The sequence below is a fragment of the Homarus americanus genome, unplaced genomic scaffold (genome assembly GCF_018991925.1).
Source record: "Homarus americanus isolate GMGI-L3 unplaced genomic scaffold, GMGI_Hamer_2.0 scaffold45698, whole genome shotgun sequence".
Lineage (NCBI taxonomy): Eukaryota > Metazoa > Arthropoda > Malacostraca > Decapoda > Nephropidae > Homarus > Homarus americanus.
The window spans coordinates 10,101,292-10,121,059 of NW_024735554.1; the positions used below are offsets into that span (position 1 = coordinate 10,101,292).

Sequence of the window (19,768 nt, forward strand, 5' to 3'; positions counted from 1 at the left end):
GTTCCTGTTAAAATTATCAGTCAATTAGGGTCTGTCTTCATTCACATGAGCTACGGAGAGACGCAGACACACTGTCAGCTGTGGACGGCAAGGATGTAACTTACCGAGACTTTCGTGTGCAATTTTCTTATATTTTTATTTCCTCTCAAGTTAATTTATAGGAACCCAGATGACTGCAACAACTTGTCTGGTAAGGATGCGAGGGTAAGACACAAGGACAGTGTAAACTTACCCATAAATAGTTATCAGTTTATTGGGTGGGTGAACATAGAGTGAATATTGATTTGTTTCTTGTGGAATGCATTCTTGTGTACTCTGTACTGTGTGAATAATGAATGTTATAATAGGGTTGAAGAAGAAAAGTTTTGCTACATGTGACAGGGGTTATAACACACAGTTAAAGGCTTTATTAGTGCATTTGTTAGCTGTTAATGATGACATTTAGGTGTTAGTTATAATAAATGTAATCAACAATATTTGTCAGGTTTGACCTTTGACTTGTGATATCTCCCTGCGGGTGGGCAGGTCTGGGCGTGGCGCAGATCATCATCACGGCAGCGACGCCAATGGTGGAGACGCAGGAGGAGGATATGGGTGGCACGGGCGAGGACTCAAGGGCTGAGGCTGACCAGGATCCTCTCGACAGCCAGCACCCGGAGGCCGAACGCTCCGAGTGTGAGGGCGAGGCGCTGGTGCTCGACGACGAAGGTCGTCAGCCCCCGCCCCCACCCGCCCCTGAAGGCCCCGGGGAGATGAGGATGGAGATGGTGGGTGCCGAGGGAGGCGCGGGTGACGTGGAAGGGGAGCGGTCTCCCTCGCCCAAGTCTCCTAGCCCGAGTGACGGTCCACCTGATCTCGACCCGGAGAAACTCAAAGCCTTAGAAAGAATTAAAGAATCGAACGCCTAATGTGGGGTGGGGATTGATAGTTCATTACCATTACTTTGTTAGTCACAGTTTATGAGGCGACTGTCAGCCAACACCACCTCAAGTTAGCCGTTTAATCCGTCATCTATGGTGCAGAGTGCAATGAGAGATAAATTAAAAAATCCTAGAAATATCTAACAGATTCCTCGGATGTCATGTATCGAGCCAAACAGAAAACACTCACCCATGTACCTATACGTGTGTACCGTGCTACATACCGCACTTGTTAAAGATCATCAAGAAACACAATAGTACGCTGTTGGCCTTAGAGTCCACCTCAACTTCTCAATAGGTGCACGATCCGTCAACTTGAATATTGCAGTCCGTCAGTTTTGTATCGGAAGGACAGAAGAACGGCGACGGGCGGACAGATGCCAAGCCGTCGCCCGAGACACCTGTCCAGTTTATACTACACGTGTGCAAGTGCTGTCAGGCCCTCCTAGAAGCTTAACTAAGTGTAAGCTGTTACAATGACACTTTGTGCATATCTCTTTTATCTCTCGGTGTACTAAAGAAAGTTTCCTGTGCATCTTTGCATAATTTTTGCTGACTGGTAATGTTTTTTTTTTACATTTCTTATAGAATTTAATATAATTTTTATCTTCATTTAAAACATGTGTAGATTTACTCTCTCATTCAAGTAAACACGTGTCTCATTACAGTAGGAGAACGTGACATATGTATATAATGATGCCATTTTTTCTGACCTTATTTTTAGTGGTATTCCCTTATTTTTAAGGGTTCATGCTAGAGGTTCAAACTTAGCACAATACTGTTTTGGGATCCTGTATGTGTACGTGTATAAAGAAGACGTTACAGGTGTGTCTATGAGCTTAAATAACAAAGCCATTCCACTTTAAACCTATATAACTATCTAGACGTGTTAGGGAGAGTTACTAGTGTAATCCCCCCAACACAAATGATTTTTTATAGAAATTCAGGAGTTGAGGTTTAGCACGACCTTTGATTCTTAACCTTACACACATTCACACCTAAAATGTCTTCTTTACACACATAAACACACACTCTCCTACAACAGTATCCGCCATATTTCAGCCCCTGATATGACCACTTAAGTCCCTCATCTCTCATATTGTAAATTGAGATTAATTTTCCTAGTCTTTGATAAGTAATAAATTTCTAACCCCAGGTCAATAAGTTACGAAAAAGAAAGTGCAAGTTTAAAGAGTTTTATTAATAGCCGAGGCGTGAGAGAAGGTGATCGCCCTGAACTATGAATTTAAACTTTTTCGAAAACTGGCGCCCTTATGAGACACATCTGGATTTTTGTCAACATTTCTGTACAAATTAAATCCAAAACTATAAAGTATTTTTGGGTGATATTTGAAGACAATTTGTTTTTCTTACCGGGTGGTATTCAACATCAAATTCCTTGGTTGTTTCCCTTTTACTAACAGGTCCTTCACCTTCGCTCATTGACTAGGAAATTCTCGAGACTCTTGTATAAAGTTGACTATAAAACACTCGCATCAGCAGTGTGGGGTACATTATTATACCAACAAAATCTGGGAAAAGCTGATATTAAATACTGATACCGATGTGAGAGTAGTGGTTCGCTAGTACCATTGTTGTATTGAAGGATTCTCCACCATAATAATATGTCGTATTTAGGCTTTTCACTTCACACTGTGTCGTTTACTCCCTCGGGCCACGGCTGAGGGAGTGATGTTCTTGGTGGGTGGCGATGTTACGTAGAATTGACTGAAAGTTTGTTCCCGAGACGTCTGGTAGGAGACTAGTCCTCAAATTATTTCCAAGTGCTCTTGTGTGTAGCGTTGGGAGCAGCGCGTGGTGGTCGAGTAGTGTAAGCGTTGTCTTGTGTGAAGGAACTTGTTAGCATTCTTGTTGTTCATTAGCCGCAAGTGCCTGTGCAGACGGTGGCGTTCACGAGTGGTACTTGCGGCTATGTTTATAAGTAAATAAATACCCGAAGAGATAAACAAATATATATGGTTCACATCGGCTTTGCTTTTGGGTTGATAGATTACTGTGCCAGTCAAGGAACTCGGGGAGAGAGGCAGTCCTGTCCTCCCACCACACACACACTAAGCGAATCTGTTATTAGTGGAAGACTGTTAGCGGGAGTTGAGAGAATCCAGAGTTCTGTCGGATTATTGTCTCGGCACGGAGGTCTTCAGTCGTGGTTCTACTTCATAACAAAATACATAACATGCATTTTGTTATGAGGAATTTATGTGGCGAAATCAAAGACATTGACATCGGCTCAAGAATGTAATTTCAAGTTGGCGATGTTTAAGAATCGGATTATGGTATTAGTTTCGGTGACTTACAGCCATTATGATGGTTGTTGTTCATAGTACTTGCCACTACGTACAAATAACCATCTTAAAGTGTCTGTGGGGAGACGGTGACCCAGAATGACCCTACGAAAATGAACTGGTGTGACCTACTCGATTATAACCTACTGTGGGACTGTATGATGTATGATACGACTTGACTTTGGACGGTAGCTCAGCGGCCGGCTTCAGTACCCGTTAAGTTGACTCTAAGAGGACGTGTGTGTGTGTGTGTGTGTGTTTAAAATTGTCTCTACTGTTTACACGTGAGCAAACGCTCTGTTGTCCGAATAAATATGAAATTAATATAAATGAATTAGATTGAAAGCCAGATGCCAGAGAGATACACCTTTTCCTCCTGTCCACCCCCCCCCCTCCCCCCCTCCAGCGAAGTTCTCTGCGTCTGTGATTCTCTTCGAAAAAAAAAACCACAAAAAAGAGAAATACAAATTATGTCAGGCACCAACTCCTCCTCCCCTAATTATCCCTGAGGTAAACAAACACACTTATCTAACATCTGGTATAACAAGAGATATGTACACTTTCTTGAATTAAAAAAAAAAGCTGACTATCTTGTTGGATAAGGCAGTGAGCTCAAACGTCATTTAACAGATATCATTCACACTCCCGAATGTATATAAGAGTATAAAAAGTAAATCCAAGCACTCATACGAATCCCATACCAGGTTTTTCATCGGTACTTTAACGCACAATGATGCTTCGAAGCCACGCGTCAGACATCAATAATAAAAACATGTAGTCAGTGCGTTCGTGCGAGACGCCTGCAGTTGTCCCCCATCACGAGGAACCTTTGTCACTATCGCTTCTTCATAAAGTTAGTTTCCTCCTCATTTCAGTCATTTATTCTATTATGACAATATATTCTGACGGTTCGTTAGCACTAGGATCTAACTTTCTCTAACTAACCTTCGCACCAATGAAGCTTCGAACCAATGAACTTTTGAACCAATGAACCTTCGAACCAATGAACCTTCGAACCAATGAACCTTCGAGCCAATTAATCTTCGAAATATTAAGTAGTTCCCATTTATTCACGGGGTTTCTTTTCTTACTACGAATTTCGCCGAATAATTAATCAAATACAGCTATTTATCTCCCATTTTGTGCATTTTAATTATGTTTTATGGTGATTTATCTTTTTAAAGCTATGTTCTCTTTGGTACAGTACGTTCACAAGACGGTCAAAGAGAAATTTGGTGCGCCAAGTACAGGTTGCTAGACTGTTGTTAGTTAAAATGCGCAGTAGACCTAGGGGCGTCGTGAAGCACACACGTGGGGGAGCAAGTGTTATTGTTTTATAAACTTTTAACGGAGTAATTATTTGTGCTTCGAAAGCTCACAGGAGTAAACGTTTGTGTGTAGTCACCGCACAACAGAACAGAGGGATGTGTCGTAACCTCACAACAGAACAGAGATTTATGTGTCGTAACTTCACAATAAAACAGCTGTTTGTGTGTCGTAACCTCACAACAGAGTAAATGTTTGTGTCTCCTAACCTCACAACAGAACTGCGGTTTGTGTATCGTAACCTCACAAGAGATCAAGCGTTTGTATGAGACAGCGACCTACACGGACATAAAGGCAAGTTCCACAAGTCACACACTGGCAACAGAAGGTAAGCGCGAGTCATGGTCACTTGCTGCTCCCTCCTGGATACCCATTTGTGATTTGCAGTTTGTTTTTTTGCATTTATTTTCTTATATTTCAATTTAGTAATATTCTTTGATTCATGCCTTTTATAGGTGTAGGTAGGTGTTGTGTGTACGTGTGTATTGTTGCCAAGACAAAAATTGTTTTAGAAAATTCTATGGAAAATAAATTTATTGTTATGATTATTAAATATTTATTAACGTTTAAACATAAAGCCAGTTAAAATCACATAAAAATAAAAAAAAATTTCACTAAAGAAAAAAATATGAATAAATGAGTTTAACACTGTCAGGCCGGGATTGAAGGCAGACCCGATAATGTGACAAATTTGGCTGACCGAACATATCTCTGAGACTAAATCCTGGAAGACTAAGTGATGCCCTAACTCGTGCTCAAAGTTTATATCAATTCTCCCACTACGTTCACAAGACATTAGATCACTTGTTGGTGTAGTAGTAGTAGTAGTAGTATTGTAGTATTGTAGTATAGAAGTAGCGGCGTCAGGTAAATTATTAAAGGCACATTCAGGCCCAACAAATTACAAAGGGTCTAAACATATACTGTAGCTCAGATCATTATGTATTCTTGTAATATATCTTACCTTCGATCTCAAGGGTATTGTGCTGGCTCTCTCTCTCTCTCTCTCTCTCTCTCTCTCTCTCTGTTTTCTTATTTAAAAAAAAACCCTACATGGTCACGTATGGGAAATTCACAATGTCTAACGCTCATCCGAATACCACAGCTTCTCTTTAATCATACGAGGTTTACTGTTAAAGATGAACGCAGGTTGTTTACTAACTCGTCAACAAAACCTCTACTCCACGAAGAAAAAGAAAAAGAATTTGCATAATCAAAAGAGCGTGTTTGATTCTTAAATACAACTTAGTCGGTTAGTTACATACGTTTTAGGAATTATTTTAATGCACGATCAGTGTAAAAGGTATTGATAACCTTTGGAATGGGGGAAATTATATTCCTTCGGGAGACCAGGATGAGACACTGAATAAGGAGACGCTCACCCAACAACGTTAATATACGATTGTTGATAAACGTTTTCCCACTTGAAGATTCTCCCTGGGTAGTCGCGTAAAATATATAGTGTACCATAGTACTGTAAAAAAAACAAAAACAAAAAATGAATAACGAAGTTTGCTTCTGCAGTCGTATCCAAAGTGCTGGCATCTTAAAGCACTTTTTTTTTGTCTCGAGTACATCTCCGGAAACAAAATACCCGAATGCATTTTTGTTGAGCGTATTTCCGGAAATGACAAAATATGATCTAGTGTACGTCAATAAACGTGGTGTATTTCGGTGCCTGAGGAGTGAGAAAGATCCATCCCAGATTCTTAAAAGGCAGAGAAAAAAAGATAATTCAGTTTCATTTAATGCTAAAAACCCAGATATTTTCTTATTTTGTTTTTTGGTTTTCAATCCATCGTTTTGTAACGAGCTGCCTCAGGAATTGTCTCGCGTGTTTTGTTCTAACCCAGCTGCTGCTTCTCACGTGCCTTAGAGATGACGGGACACGGACTACTCTCGTGTTTACATTGTTGATTTTGATGACTCCTGAATCCATATACTTCAGGAATTATTACATCTGATTACCTATATATGTCATGATTTCATTAGTTATTATTTCTTCAATCCATTACATGAATTTATATAAATGAATCCACGTGTCATTGTTTAATCCAACCGTTTCGCTCGTTATTATTTCTTGAGTCCTTGTGTTTCATGATCCCATTTATTTCACCCATCACTCATCTCATAACCCTTGTCCATGAATCATTTGTACTATGAATTATATGTCCCATGGGTTTACTTGTTCCATGAGTCGACTTGTTTTGTGATTCACTTGTTTCATGAATCTTTTTTTTGTCGAATTATATGTCTGTCGAATTCTTTGTTTTATGAATCATGTTGATGGATCATACATTTAAGGAATCATGTGGTTGATGGATCATATGCTTAATGAACCATAAGTTTCATAAATCATGCTTTCATTAATCCACTTATATCTGATCCATTCATTTGCTTCAGGGATCTCTTTGCTTTAGAAATCCCAACTGAATTACTGAATCATTTGGGTTATGGATCCGTTCAGCCTTCATGAATCCATACTATTGTAACTCTCGAAGTGGAAGTTGTTCTTATGTCAATAATTTCAGTCTTTCAGCAATAATCCGATGCTCATTTCTTTCATCATTTCTCTCATTATATTACGACATGACCTTCAGCTTGACTGAAGGTCATGTTAACACAGTGACACTGGAATGAGAACTCTTATGTCTCTCTGGTATAAATTTTTAAATAAAGTATCAGAAGTTTGTCGAGTAAGGATGTGTTGTGTACAGTGAATGTGTCAATAAATAGGTAATAGATTAATTTGTATTTTATTAACAAATTTAAAACTTCTAATGGATATCACCTGAAGATCAACCCCCCCTCCCAACTTATTTCACCTGATGATTCAAACCGTAATGCTACCTTGGGGGTTAGCTTAGGTTAGGTAAGATTAGGTTAGCGTGAGAATTTTAAATCGAGTGAAATAAACCGGGGTGTCTAATCTTCAGGTGATCCAAAACGTACCAGGAGTGTACCTTTGAACATAAAAAGTAAAGCTTATCCCCCTTATTATTGTCTATCAAAGAAAAACGTTTAACAAGCTACAAGAAGGTAATTGAAGGTGTATTATTTGATGGTAGAATATAAATGAAGACATTTTAAAGAGTAACTGTGCTTCTCTATGTCAATTTGATATCTGAGGTAGTTATCTTCGTGTAGTAATTTAAGTAAGCTAGTCTCATGATGTTAGATTTGTGAGTACTGTACGTATACAAATACCTAATCTCGAGGACCAATAAGCGAGCGTCTCTTGTTGTGGTGGGGTGATAGCTCGCTCGCTTATACCTAGCTTAGGATAGGTTAAGCTGGGTTTCGTTTTGTAGTTAAGCATGGGCAGAATAATTGCTAGGAGAGAGAGAGAGACGCACGCACACATAGGTTCCAACAACAGTATCGCACAGACTTCAAAGTAACCCCATTTAAGTTAATGCGTTTAATCTACTGTTCTTGGTAATATTGTTTAGTTGTCATGCCTCGGGAGATACACATTAGAATTTTTCAGTCATGGTCAGGATTTACAACAAGGAAACAGAATAAACAGGACAAATGTTGATCTTTTATGTAATGCTACATTCGCAAAAACAATGTGTCTACTGTATGTCAACTTATCACACATGCAACAGGGTAGTAGTAGTAGTAAGATATCTGTTGTCTTTCAGTAAACAAATAACAGAGTAAGTGCTAGAAGATAGGTAGAATGAGGAAAGACACTTAGAGTTTACATGTGAAATAGGTGTCTCACTGTAAATTCTGTAAAATGCCAAAATGAAGATCTAAAGGGATCAAGAAAAAATTATATTGCGAAATTATTTGACAAGCATCAATAGTCTATCACATTGATCAGAAAGCAGATGAAGTTATTTATCCTGGTCAATAAGTAACGATACTTAAGAATATGCAGACAAAATCATCATATACGTTTAATTTAGAAGGAGACGAGATGAACCTGCTTCACTGCTCACGGGATTATTTTGATTAAACGATCATACTGAGATTGGGGGAACTTGCGTTAAGTTACTGACAGAACATCATTAATAGTTATATTAAAGCCCTAAACTACCTGCTTTAGTCAGGATGAAAATGAGATTCTTAGAAAGCCATTTGATATATTTTATAGTTGGTAATATACCCGGCATTGAGGTTCAGTTTGTGAAACATTTGAAGAGGTTGATTGAACTTATATGACTCCGAAGATGAAGATGAAACAAATCATCAATCCAGGTCCTGCAGAAGCGTCAGGGTTGCTAAACTAGAAAGCACCCGATATGGTTGTCGGTAACCGGAATAACATTCATTTGCTAGCAACATTTAGGTTATCAAAATCTGGTAGTCTGAGAAGGAACGCTGAAGCGCTGAGTAAAGGCGCCATCTTTAGCTAGTACAACAGCCAATCCACCTGGAGCTGAAGCAGAACTTGTTGACGAAGTTTTAGATGAACCAGAAGACGAGCTGACCCGAGAATATCCAAAGTTAGACCCAGATGACGTTCCGAAGTCAGTGCTGGAAGATCCTAAGTTTGAACCAGGAGAAGACCCGAAGTTAGAACTGGAAGGTCCCAAATTAAATACAGAGGAAGATCCAAGGTTTGAATCAGAAGATCCAAAGTTAGAATCGAAGTTAGATCCAGAGGAAGATCCGAAGCTCGAAGCAGATGATTCAGAAGATCCAAGGTTTGAAGTGGAAGATCCAAAGTTAGATCCGAAGCTAGATCCAGAGGGAGATCCTAAGTTCGAAGCAGGCGATCCAAAGTTAGATCCAGAGGAAGATCCGAGGCCCGTAGTTGAAGTTCCGAAGTTAGAGCCAGAGGAAGATCCTAGGTTCGAAGCAGAAGTTCCGAAGTTGGAAGCAGAAGATCCAAAGTTAGATCCAGAGGAAGATCCGAGGTTCGAAACAGTAGATCCAGAGGGAGATCGTAGGTTCGAAGCAGAAGATCCGAAGTTAGATCCAGAGGAAGATCCCAGGCTCGAAGCAGAAGTTCCGAAGTTCGAAGCAGAAGATCCGAAGTTAGATCCAGAGGAAGATCCGAGGTTCGAAACAGTAGATCCAGAGGGAGATCGTAAGTTCGAAGCAGAAGTTCCGAAGTTCGAAGCAGAAGATTCGAAGTTAGATCCAGAAGAAGATCCGGTGCCTGAGGCAGAAGTTCCGAAGTTCGAAGCAGAAGATTCGAAGTTAGATCCAGAGGAAGATCCCAGGCTCGAAGCAGAAGTTCCGAAGTTCGAAGCAGAAGATCCGAAGTTAGATCCAGAGGAAGATCCGAGGTTCGAAACAATAGATCCAGAGGGAGATCGTAAGTTCGAAGCAGAAGTTCCGAAGTTCGAAGCAGAAGATTCGAAGTTAGATCCAGAAGAAGATCCGGTGCCTGAGGCAGAAGTTCCGAAGTTCGAAGCAGAAGATTCGAAGTTAGATCCAGAGGAAGATCCGAGGTTCGAAGCAGTAGATCCAAAAGAAGGTCCAAGGGTCGAAGCAGAAGATCCGAAGTTAGATCCAGAAGAAGATCCGGTGCCTGAGGCAGAAGTTCCGAAGTTCGAAGCAGAAGATCCAAATTTAGATCCAGAGGAAGATCCGAGGCCTGAAGCAGAAGATCCAAAGTTAAATCCAGAGGAAGATCCGAGGCCCGAAGCAGAATTTCCGAAGTTTGAAGCAGAAGGTTCGAAGTTAGATCCAGAGGAAGTTCCGAGGTTCGAAGCAGTAGATCCGAAGTTAGATCCAGAGGAAGATCCGAGGCCTGAATCAGAAGTTCCGAAGTTAGATCCAGAAGATCCGAAGTTAGATCCAGAGGAAGATCCGAGGCCCGAAGCAGAATTTTCGAAGTTTGAAGCAGAAGTTCCGAGGTTAGATCCAGAGGAAGATCCGAAGTTAGATCCTAAGGAAGATCCGAAGTTAGATCCAGAGGAAGATCCGAGGCCCGAAGCAGAAGTTCCGAAGTTCGACGCAGAAGTTCCGAGGTTAGATCCAGAGGAAGATCCGAAGTTAGATCCTGAGGAAGATCCGAAGTTAGAGAGGAAGATCCAGAGGAAGATCCGAAGCATTCGAAGTTCGAAAGTCGAAGTTAGAGGAAGATCCCAGAGGAAGATCCGAAGTTAGATCAGAGGAAGATCCGAAGTTAGATCCTGAGGAAGATCCGAGGCCTGAAGCAGAAGTTCCGAAGTTCGAAGCAGAAGATCTGAGGTTAGATCCAGAGGAAGATCCGAAGTTAGATCCTGAGGAAGATCCGAAGTTAGATCCAGAGGAAGATCCGAAGTTAGATCCAGAGGAAGATCCGAAGTTAGATCCTGAGGAAGATCCGAGGCCCGAAGCAGAAGTTCCGAAGTTCGACGCAGAAGTTCCGAGGTTAGATCCAGAGGAAGATCCGAAGTTAGATCCTGAGGAAGATCCGAAGTTAGATCCAGAGGAAGATCCGAAGTTAGATCCTGAGGAAGATCCGAGGCCTGAAGCAGAAGTTCCGAAGTTCGAAGCAGAAGATCCGCGGTTTGCAGCAGAGATTCCAAAGTTCGAAGCAGATGATCCGAAGTTTGATCCAGTGGAAGATTCAAACCTGGAGCCAGAAGAACCTAGTCTTGAGCCTGACGAAGAATCAATGTTAAATGTAGATCCAGAAGAAGGAATAAAGTTGGATAGAGAAGAACTTGAGGATGGCGCAGAAGATCCTCTAAACGCTGAAATTCCTGAGCCAAAGGAAGTGGACAATCTTTGGGTTCCTTGTATTCCAGAACTTGCTTGCAATGCTGATGATGTGGATGAACCGCTCTGTAAGTCTTGGTATTGGACTTCTGCCTTGAAACCCGACTCGTCATCAGCGCGGTATTTGACGATTCTTAAGGTATTATCGGGCTGGAGGACGGAGTAGGAGCCCACAACAACTCCATTATCCAGAGTTTCCTCGTGTGTCTTCTGGTCGCCTGTCTCGGCCGCGTTCACTTCGTAGCGGTAATTGAAGGACAAGTTTGGATCTGTCCTCACGATCTGTGCTCCATCTGTGATTGTTGGTAAGGTGTTGTAGTTCTGTGCCTTAGCTGATACTGTGGACGCCGTCAAGACTGTGGCAACAGCCAGCACCAAGACCTGGGGAAACATGGCAGGATTAATAACTAATGCTTTCTTTAATTATGTAAATAATTTAAGTATTCCACATGCAATGAAAAGTAATTACCGTTTATATTCAGTTTTCATAGAATATGAAAAGAGAACTTTAATTTAGCAAGACCAGTGACTTATTTTTTTTAAGGAAGCGTAGTAATAGTCACACTGATATTATTCGTTACATCAGGTATATTATCTACTACTATGTTATATAAAGAGGGTAGAAAATTAAATATTCATGGAGAAGTACGAATAGATCCCACCTTGTCATAAAATTATTCACAGCGGTGCTACAAGTTTTTATTTATTTATTATTTTTTTTGCCCGGTAAGACACTGTGCCTAAGTTAATCTTCACTTTACTACCTTCACAATATTTACATCTTATACAACACGAATGTAAATATCAGTACACTGGAATCATTATCTTTAAGTACAGAGTATCCACTGCACAATCACTACACCATGACGTGTTAGTCTCACCTGAGCTGCCATCATCAGAGTGAGGAAGGAAAGAGAAGTGTTAGGCAGGTGAGCAACTGCTGCTTTATATACTTGTCAGACCCGAGGTCATGTGACTGGCCAGGAGCCACGTGATTGGTCGGTGGTGTAGGAGAAGTTGGCTGGTGTTGACGAAAGTAAAAAATTGTGGTTTGATTCTCAGTGAGATTTTAAATGGTGACTTGATACTGACGTCAGGTAATCGAACCTCTTCGTATTGTTATTAATATTTTTACTGGTTATTTATTTTTACTAATAACTACTGTTAATGTAATTTCACTTTCATGGAATCAGTCAGTCGATCAATGTACCATCCTCAAATTTGGGAATGAGTACCACAGCCCACCACTTCATAAGTTTTCAGGCTCTGTATACTAATCCTCCCAGATTTTGTATCTCACCTATATAGGACCACAGCTTTTAGTTTCATTCACCTTTCCTCTAATTCTACTCCCTTAAATTTTATCAGTTATTATCTCTCCCTCTTTAGCTTATAGTTCCTTTTCGCGATATATTATAATATTAATAATATCAATATTCTTACTTTTTTATTCCTCTATCACTAAGTTTTCTTTCTTCATCGCTAGTTACACTTTCTCGTATGATAAATTATAAACACGAATTAATTATGTTTGAGACACCACTTCGCCTTCACGTACTTCCTTTGTAGCCTTAAATCAGCTAGTAAGTCTAGAACTAAAAAAGACAATAGCTTCCTGATGTCTGCAAAGATTTGTTGGAATTCTAATTGTTCGTTCATTAATGCTTTATTTTTTCCAAAACTATACAATTTCTTTGAAACTCTAATACCCTTTCACTTATAATTATCAAAGGATAAACTTCCCTAGTGTCTCTTCCATTTATGACATTCTTTATGATCTTCAGATAACCTCTTCTCTATTTCTGTTTTATTCTCTTTAAAATTACGTTTAATAAAATTTTGCACACTTGACTAATTCAACCAATTCTCCTAATCTGGGCGGACTGAAAGGTTTCTCTTTTTAATAAAACAATAATAAAACTAAAAAGATCTCCTTTGTAGTAAATAGTTATATATTTCAGTTAGATTCTAATATCCTTCTTGCCTATTGGTTATAGAAATTCTGCGAGAAGCCGATCAACCCCACAACTCTTAACATTTATCATGTTGACCACATTTGCCTCAACTTTTGTTTCTAAAATTAGTAGTTTGATTTTTATTGATTCCTTACTTCCACTATAGTATGTCTCTGCCATCGTCCATGACTTCTCTGTCTACCTTTCTATAACTTCTTCCTCAAAAAGATTCTCATATGTAACTCCTTTCAATCCCACCCCATTATTTCCTCTTCTCTGATTCCTTTCTTACATATCTTCCTGTAATTTTCCCTCCTTTACTATAAGAAAATATTCCTTGGCCTTTCTACATTTTTTTAAATATCTTTATATAGTTTTTTATCTATTTTCTTTAAAAGCTCATTTATAATCTAACTATTTTTAACCTAGCTTTTTTTCTTATATGTTTTCTCAACTCTCTAATATTTCTTATTTGAAGTTATTCCATTACTCTTCACTTTCATATTCTTCAAATCTTTTCTCCGACAACAAAGCAAATATTTCTGGGTTTCAAATTCAAATTCTCTCTTCCCTATATCATTTTAATTTAATCTAGTTTTTCTTTAGTTTCTTTAGTTTTAGACTCACATTTCTCATTAGTACTCACTAAAAGTTTATTCTGCGCCTTTAACTATGTGACACACTGGACCAAGAAACCTGATAACACTCATCACGGCTTCTGTCATAGTGATCGTTGAGGATGGGATCAGAGCCAAGGGTGTACGATATTTTTAGTGAGTGTACATCATGAAGTGGAAATTGTTCTTGTGACAGGAACATCAGATCTTCAGTAGCAATCTCATACACTATAAGAACTTTATAGCTTGGACGAAACCATGTTAACACGGTTACACTGGTATGAGAACTCATGTTTCTTTGGTATAAAAATTTAAGTAACGTATCAGAAGTTTCTAAAAAAAGGAAGTGTTGCGTAAAAGAATATGTCAATGATTATACTGTATACCGTTTATTGACAATCAAGACGGTTTTAAAAATATCTGAAAACTTGAATTTTGTATTTTCAACTTAAAATCAAACCGTGTTCCTGTTAGTTCATTATGTTCCAGTGAGAGATTTCATTTGTTTTGTTTTTACATCACCAATGGAAAAATGAAAATTTCGAAAGTGGACTTGAACATAATTAAGTTAATTTTATTTCCTAGGCGTTAAACCACGATCAATGGCTTTATTCACGGAGTAGCCATAGGAAGTACTTAAGAACTCAACAAATTCATATCTATAAAAAAATGGTGTGAGGAATCTTCAAACTCACAAACATCCACACTACAAAAAACAGGATGGGGTCACCTATGAATCCCTGACATAATGCCATAAGACAACATGTCTAACATATATCGTCTCTTCTTAATAATATTGTATAGTTGTCAAGCTTGTGAGTTTTGATCATTTCAGTCAAGTTCAGGAGTCATAGTAAACACAAACAAGGAAATAACAAACATGTAAACTGTTGATCATCATTTATTTCATAATACAGTTACATAACACTGTCATTCTTCCACTTATCACATATACACTGTTACATAAAATAATATGTCCTGTTTCGGTCAACATAGAACAACATGAATATATGATATTAAAGTTAAGAAATATCTTAAGTAGTTAAACATCCAGAGTTTATATAAGATACATTTATAACTAGTGTGAAGATTCTGTCGAGAAGGAAATATTTTGAAGTTAAAAATATTTTCTGTATTGTGGTTCAGCTTGTGAAACACTTACTGAACACCTATGACTCTCAAGATGAACAAAGAGGAAGACCATACGTCCAGGTACTGCAGAAACTTCAGTGTTCCGCATCTATAAATCACTGGAAAAAGTTGTCGGAAACCGAAGTAACATTTACTTGAGAGCAAAAATTTACGTTCTCAGAATCTGGTAGTCTAGGAAGGAACACTGGAGCGCTGAGTAAAGGCGCCATCTTTAGCTAGTACAACAGCCACTCCACCTGGAGCTGAAGCTGAGCTTGTTGAAGAAGTTGTAGATGATCCAGAGGAGGAGCTGACCCGAGGTGATCCTAAGTTAGACCCAGAAGACGTTCCGAAGTTACTACTGGAAGAGCCGAAGTTTGAACCAGAAGAAGGTATAAAGATAGAACTGGAAGATCCGATGTTAGATCCAAAAGATCCCAAGTTAGATCCAGAGGAAGATCCGAAGTTAAATTCAGAGGAAGATTCCTGGTTAGAACTGGAAGATCCGAAATTAGATCCAGAGGAAGATCCCAAGTTTGAACTGAAAGATCCGACGTTAGATCCTGAAGAAGAACCGAAGTTAGATCCAGAGGAAGATCCCAGGTTAGAAGTGGAAGATCCGAAGTTAGACCCAGAGGAAGATCCCAGGTTAGAAGTGGAAGATCCGAAGTTAGATCCAGAGGAAGATTCTAAGTTAGAACTGGAAGGTCCGAAGTTCGATCCTGAAGAAGAACCGAAGTTAGACCCAGAGGAAGATCCCAGGTTAGAAGTGGAAGATCCGAAGTTAGATCCAGAGGAAGATCCTAGGTTAGAAGTGGAAGATTCGAAGTTAGATCCAGAGGAAGATCCTAGGTTAGAACTAGAAGATCCGAAGTTAGGTCCAGTGGAAGATCCCAAGTTAGAACTGGAAGATCCGAAATTAGATCCAGAGGAAGATCCTAGGTTAGAAGTGGAAGATCCAAAGTTAGATCCAGAGGAAGAACCGAAGCTAGATCCGGAGGAAGATCTCAAATTAGAATTGGAAGATCCGAAGTTAGATCCAGAGGAAGATCCCAGGTTAGAAGTGGAAGATCCCAAGTTAGGTCCAGTGGAAGATCCCAAGTTAGAACTGGAAGATCCGAAATTAGATCCAGAGGAAGATCCTAGGTTAGAAGTGGAAGATCCAAAGTTAGATCCAGAGGAAGATCCCAAGTTAGAACTGGAGGATCCGAAATTAGATCCAGAAGAAGAACCGAAGTTAGATCCAGAGGAAGATCCTAGGTTAGAAGTGGAAGATCCAAAGTTAGATCCAGAGGAAGATCCTAGGTTAGAACTAGAAGATCCGAAGTTAGGTCCAGTGGAAGATCCCAAGATAGATCCAGAAGAACCTAAGTTAGATCCAGAGGAAGATCCGAAGTTAGAACTGGAAGATCCGAAGTTAGATCCAGAGGAAGATCCCAAGTTAGACTGGAAGATCCGAAGTTAGATCAGGAGATCCGAGAAGTTAGATCCAGAGGAAGATCCTAGGTTAGAAGTGGAGAGTTAGATCCCGAAGATTAGATCCAGAGGAAGATCCCAAGTTAGAACTTCCAGATCCCAGAAGTTAGATCCAGAGGAAGATCCCAAGTTAGAACTGGAAGATCCGAAGTTAGATCCCCCAAGTTAGAACTGGAGGATCCGAAGTTAGATCCAGAGGAAGACCCGAAGCTAGATCCAGAAGAACCGAAGTTAGATCCAGAGGAAGATCCCAAGTTAGAATTGGAAGATCCGAAGTTAGATCCAGAGGAAGATCTCAAATTAGAATTGGAAGATCCGAAGTTAGATTCAGAGGACGATCCCAAGTTAGAACTGGAAGATCCGAAGTTAGATCCAGAGGAAGATCCCAAGTTAGAACTGGAAGATCCGAAGTTAGATCCAGAGGAAGATCCCAAGTTAGAACTGGAAGATCCGAAGTTAGATCCAGAGGAAGATCCCAAGTTAGAACTGGAGGATCCGAAGTTAGATCCAGAGGAAGACCCGAAGCTAGATCCAGAAGAACCGAAGTTAGATCCAGAGGAAGATCCCAAGTTAGAATTGGAAGATCCGAAGTTAGATTCAGAGGACGATCCCAAGTTAGAACTGGAAGATCCGAAGTTAGATCTAGAAGAAGCGAAGCTAGGTCCAGAGGAAGATCCGATGTTAGTTCCAGAGGAAGAATCAAATCTGGCACCAGATGATCCAAGGTTAGATACCGAGGAGGAGCCGAAATTGGAGGTAGACGATCCCAGGCTTGATCCAGAAAATGAGGATGAACCACTCTGTAAGTCTTGGTATTGGACTTTTGCCTTGAAACCCGACTCGTCATCAGCGCGGTATTTGACGATTCTTAAGGTATTATCGGGCTGGAGGACGGAGTAGGAGCCCACAACAACTCCATTATCCAGAGTTTCCTCGTGTGTCTTCTGGTCGCCTGTCTCGGCCGCGTTCACTTCGTAGCGGTAATTGAAGGACAAGTTTGGATCTGTTGGTAAGGTGTTGTAGTTCTGTGCCTTAGCTGATGCTGTGGACGCCGCCAAGACTGTGGCCACGGCCAGCACCAAGACCTGGGAATTATTGAACAAAATTTAAAGATAATTTTCTATCATTGTGCACAATTTAATTATTTATGCTGGGTTAAGTAGTATTTTAACATGAAAAATAACTATTCAAAAATTTTGGAGGAACCAGGATAATAAAGAGTTAGACTTATTTTTAGTAACAATATCAGGGAGACTACTTCTACTGCGAAGTTAAGTAAAGATTGTGAAAGAAAAACAGTTCCTGTAGGAGGAGTACAACGTAACACATTGTCAGTTCACTTGATTCATTAACCATGTCTACAGAGTCTCCACTACACTAACACTACACCAAGACGTGTAAATCTCACCTTAGTTACCATCATCATAATGTAGAAGACGGGAGAAGTGTGAAGCAAGTGAGGGGCGCCTGCTTTATATAGAAGCCTGGATCGAGGCACGTGACTACCCAGAAACCATATGATTGGTCGGCGTGATAGGGAAGGCTGCCTGGTGTTGTCGAAAGCAGAAACTGGTGTGCTGATGCTTATTCCGATTCTGAATGGTGACTTGATACTGGCGTGAGAGAATTGCACTTTTCTTTTTCTCACCTTACACATGTTTGGCCTCAGAGACCTGTTAGCTGGTTCTTCCAACAAATTGTCCACAATGCGTTCGAATCAGATGTAATTCCTCCTCTTCTATGTCCTCAATCGTAGAGGCTTTTCCCTGACGTTGACCGCGATATTATTCCTCTGTATCATCCACTCGGTCTACTACCTGGCAGCTTCATTTCGTAGAATTCTTAAGAATATATCTCAAAGTTCATATGTTTTATGTTCCTATACCTTCTTAGTTGCGTTTTCTTTACAAATTTCAACGCCCAATTCATATCTAATATCTACATTCCTTAAGTGTACTCCTAATTATCGTAACTATTATTCTTCAGTGTGTACGTTTATATATGCATAAGTACTTTTACATAAGTTCATTTCCATATAATCAATCAATCAAGGAGCCTTTCTCAGGTCTAGGGATTACTACCACAGGTCACCTCTTTGGTTAAAGAATTCTTTTTTATTTACATTATCAATATTTCTTTCGTGGCCCATTTTTTTTTGTAGCCTAACTTCTGTTTGACAACATTAAACTTCATTCTTCGTCATTATCCACGAAATTATTGGCAAGTCTTCGTTATGCCTTTTCACTATTTGTAATATCATCACCAACATCTGCTCACCAAATTCTTTTGACTGCCACTAACTTTCATCCCTCAGTCGCTAATTACATTTTCTCTTATGATAAATTATAAATGAGTGTCAAATAATTTTGAGGAAGCAGGCAGTCTTGTCTTACTCCATCTCTGGCCTTAAATCACCAAGTAAGTTCTACTAATACTGCAGCTTCTGATGCCAATAAAGGTTTATTTTTGTTTTTTAGAACTTCGAAATCTCCTTCTTTATCAGCTTTTTTCGAGACATCTGTTAAGTCTAATCTACACAGTATTACCCTATTAAATGCTTTATACAATAAACAAAAAGTATATTTTACTTTGGACGTCTAAAATATTTTGATAATTCTCGAGCAAAGGAAACTTAATAAAATTCTTTATAATCTTTGCAATGTTTCTTATCAATCCATTTTTTTTTATTATTCTGCTTCAAATGACATTCATTAAAACTTTACGCCCTTGGCTCATTAAACTAATCTTAAAATGGTTGCACTCTATGACGCTAATCTTTAAACTCAAGCCAAAAAAATGATATTTTAATTTTGTTGAAATTTAATTCTCCTTCTGGCCCAATATTTATAAAAAAAATGCTGGAAATTGAGTCACACCACAAGCATATTTATTTGCCATATTGTTCATCGCCGCCTCAACTTATAATTATATTTTTTAGTTTGATTTTTATCTCCTATTTTGTTCTTACTTCCACTACCAAAGTGTCAATATGCAGCTGCTCATTATATTCTCCTCACATTTTTTTCTTCTTCTGCCACAAACATGATTTTATAACCATTTCAGTTTATATACACACAAAATAATATCCTGTTTTTTTTTTTTTTGTTTTTTTTTAATATTCGTTTATTTCCTTGCCCTTGTGTCTCATAACCACTATTCATCTCCTTGTTTTTCTCTGAGTATCGATATTTTCTGAAGGCTTTTCACACGTTTTTCATACAATGTGCATTTCTTCATTTGATTCTCTTCCAATAACCAACTTTCTTCTCTAAGCCAGGTATTTTTAGACCACATTTGTAATTCAGTTAGATTAAGCCTGATTTACATTTCATCCTACAAGTTTTTCCAGCTCTAATATTGTACACAGC

At 39.2% G+C, this 19,768-nt stretch overlaps 3 protein-coding genes across 3 annotated transcripts in view; 2 read left to right on the forward strand and 1 right to left on the reverse strand.

Annotated features, from left to right (window-relative positions):
• Positions 1–7,300, forward strand: part of LOC121871336 (protein nervous wreck-like) — a 73,473-nt gene extending 66,173 nt beyond the window's left edge. Inside the window, exon 27 of the mRNA XM_042373556.1 lies at positions 526–7,300. Coding sequence (XP_042229490.1) covers positions 526–908 — 383 coding nt within the window. The 3' untranslated portion in view covers positions 909–7,300. The remainder of the gene's footprint in view (positions 1–525) is intronic.
• Positions 7,301–8,084: 784 nt separating this feature from the next.
• Positions 8,085–12,129, reverse strand: LOC121871338 (uncharacterized transmembrane protein DDB_G0289901-like). Its single transcript, XM_042373557.1, has 3 exons — positions 12,103–12,129; positions 10,568–11,602; positions 8,085–10,533 (listed from the first exon to the last, which is right to left on the reverse strand). The coding sequence occupies exons 1-3, from the start codon at positions 12,115–12,117 to the stop codon at positions 8,857–8,859; spliced, it is 2,727 nt and encodes a 908-aa protein (XP_042229491.1). The 5' UTR covers positions 12,118–12,129; the 3' UTR covers positions 8,085–8,856.
• A 2,847-nt stretch (positions 12,130–14,976) lies between these two features.
• On the forward strand, positions 14,977–17,510 carry LOC121871339 (zinc metalloprotease ZmpB-like). Its single transcript, XM_042373558.1, has 4 exons — positions 14,977–15,005; positions 15,165–16,260; positions 16,857–17,202; positions 17,437–17,510. The coding sequence occupies exons 1-4, from the start codon at positions 14,977–14,979 to the stop codon at positions 17,508–17,510; spliced, it is 1,545 nt and encodes a 514-aa protein (XP_042229492.1).
• The last annotated feature ends 2,258 nt before the right edge of the window (positions 17,511–19,768 follow it).

Bases quoted from the DNA above. Each gene is read 5' to 3' on its own strand.
- LOC121871338 (XM_042373557.1), bottom strand. The intron at 10,534-10,567 runs GCTTCGGATCTT...TTCCTCTCTAAC, and splicing joins TCGACTTTCGAACTTCGAAT to TTCGGATCTTCCTCAGGATC.
- LOC121871339 (XM_042373558.1), top strand. From the start codon at position 14,977: ATGAACAAAGAGGAAGACCATACGTCCAG. The intron at 15,006-15,164 runs GTACTGCAGAAA...ATCTTTAGCTAG, and splicing joins GAGGAAGACCATACGTCCAG to TACAACAGCCACTCCACCTG. The intron at 16,261-16,856 runs GTGGAAGATCCC...GAAGATCCGAAG, and splicing joins AAGATCCGAAGTTAGGTCCA to TTAGATCCAGAGGAAGATCC.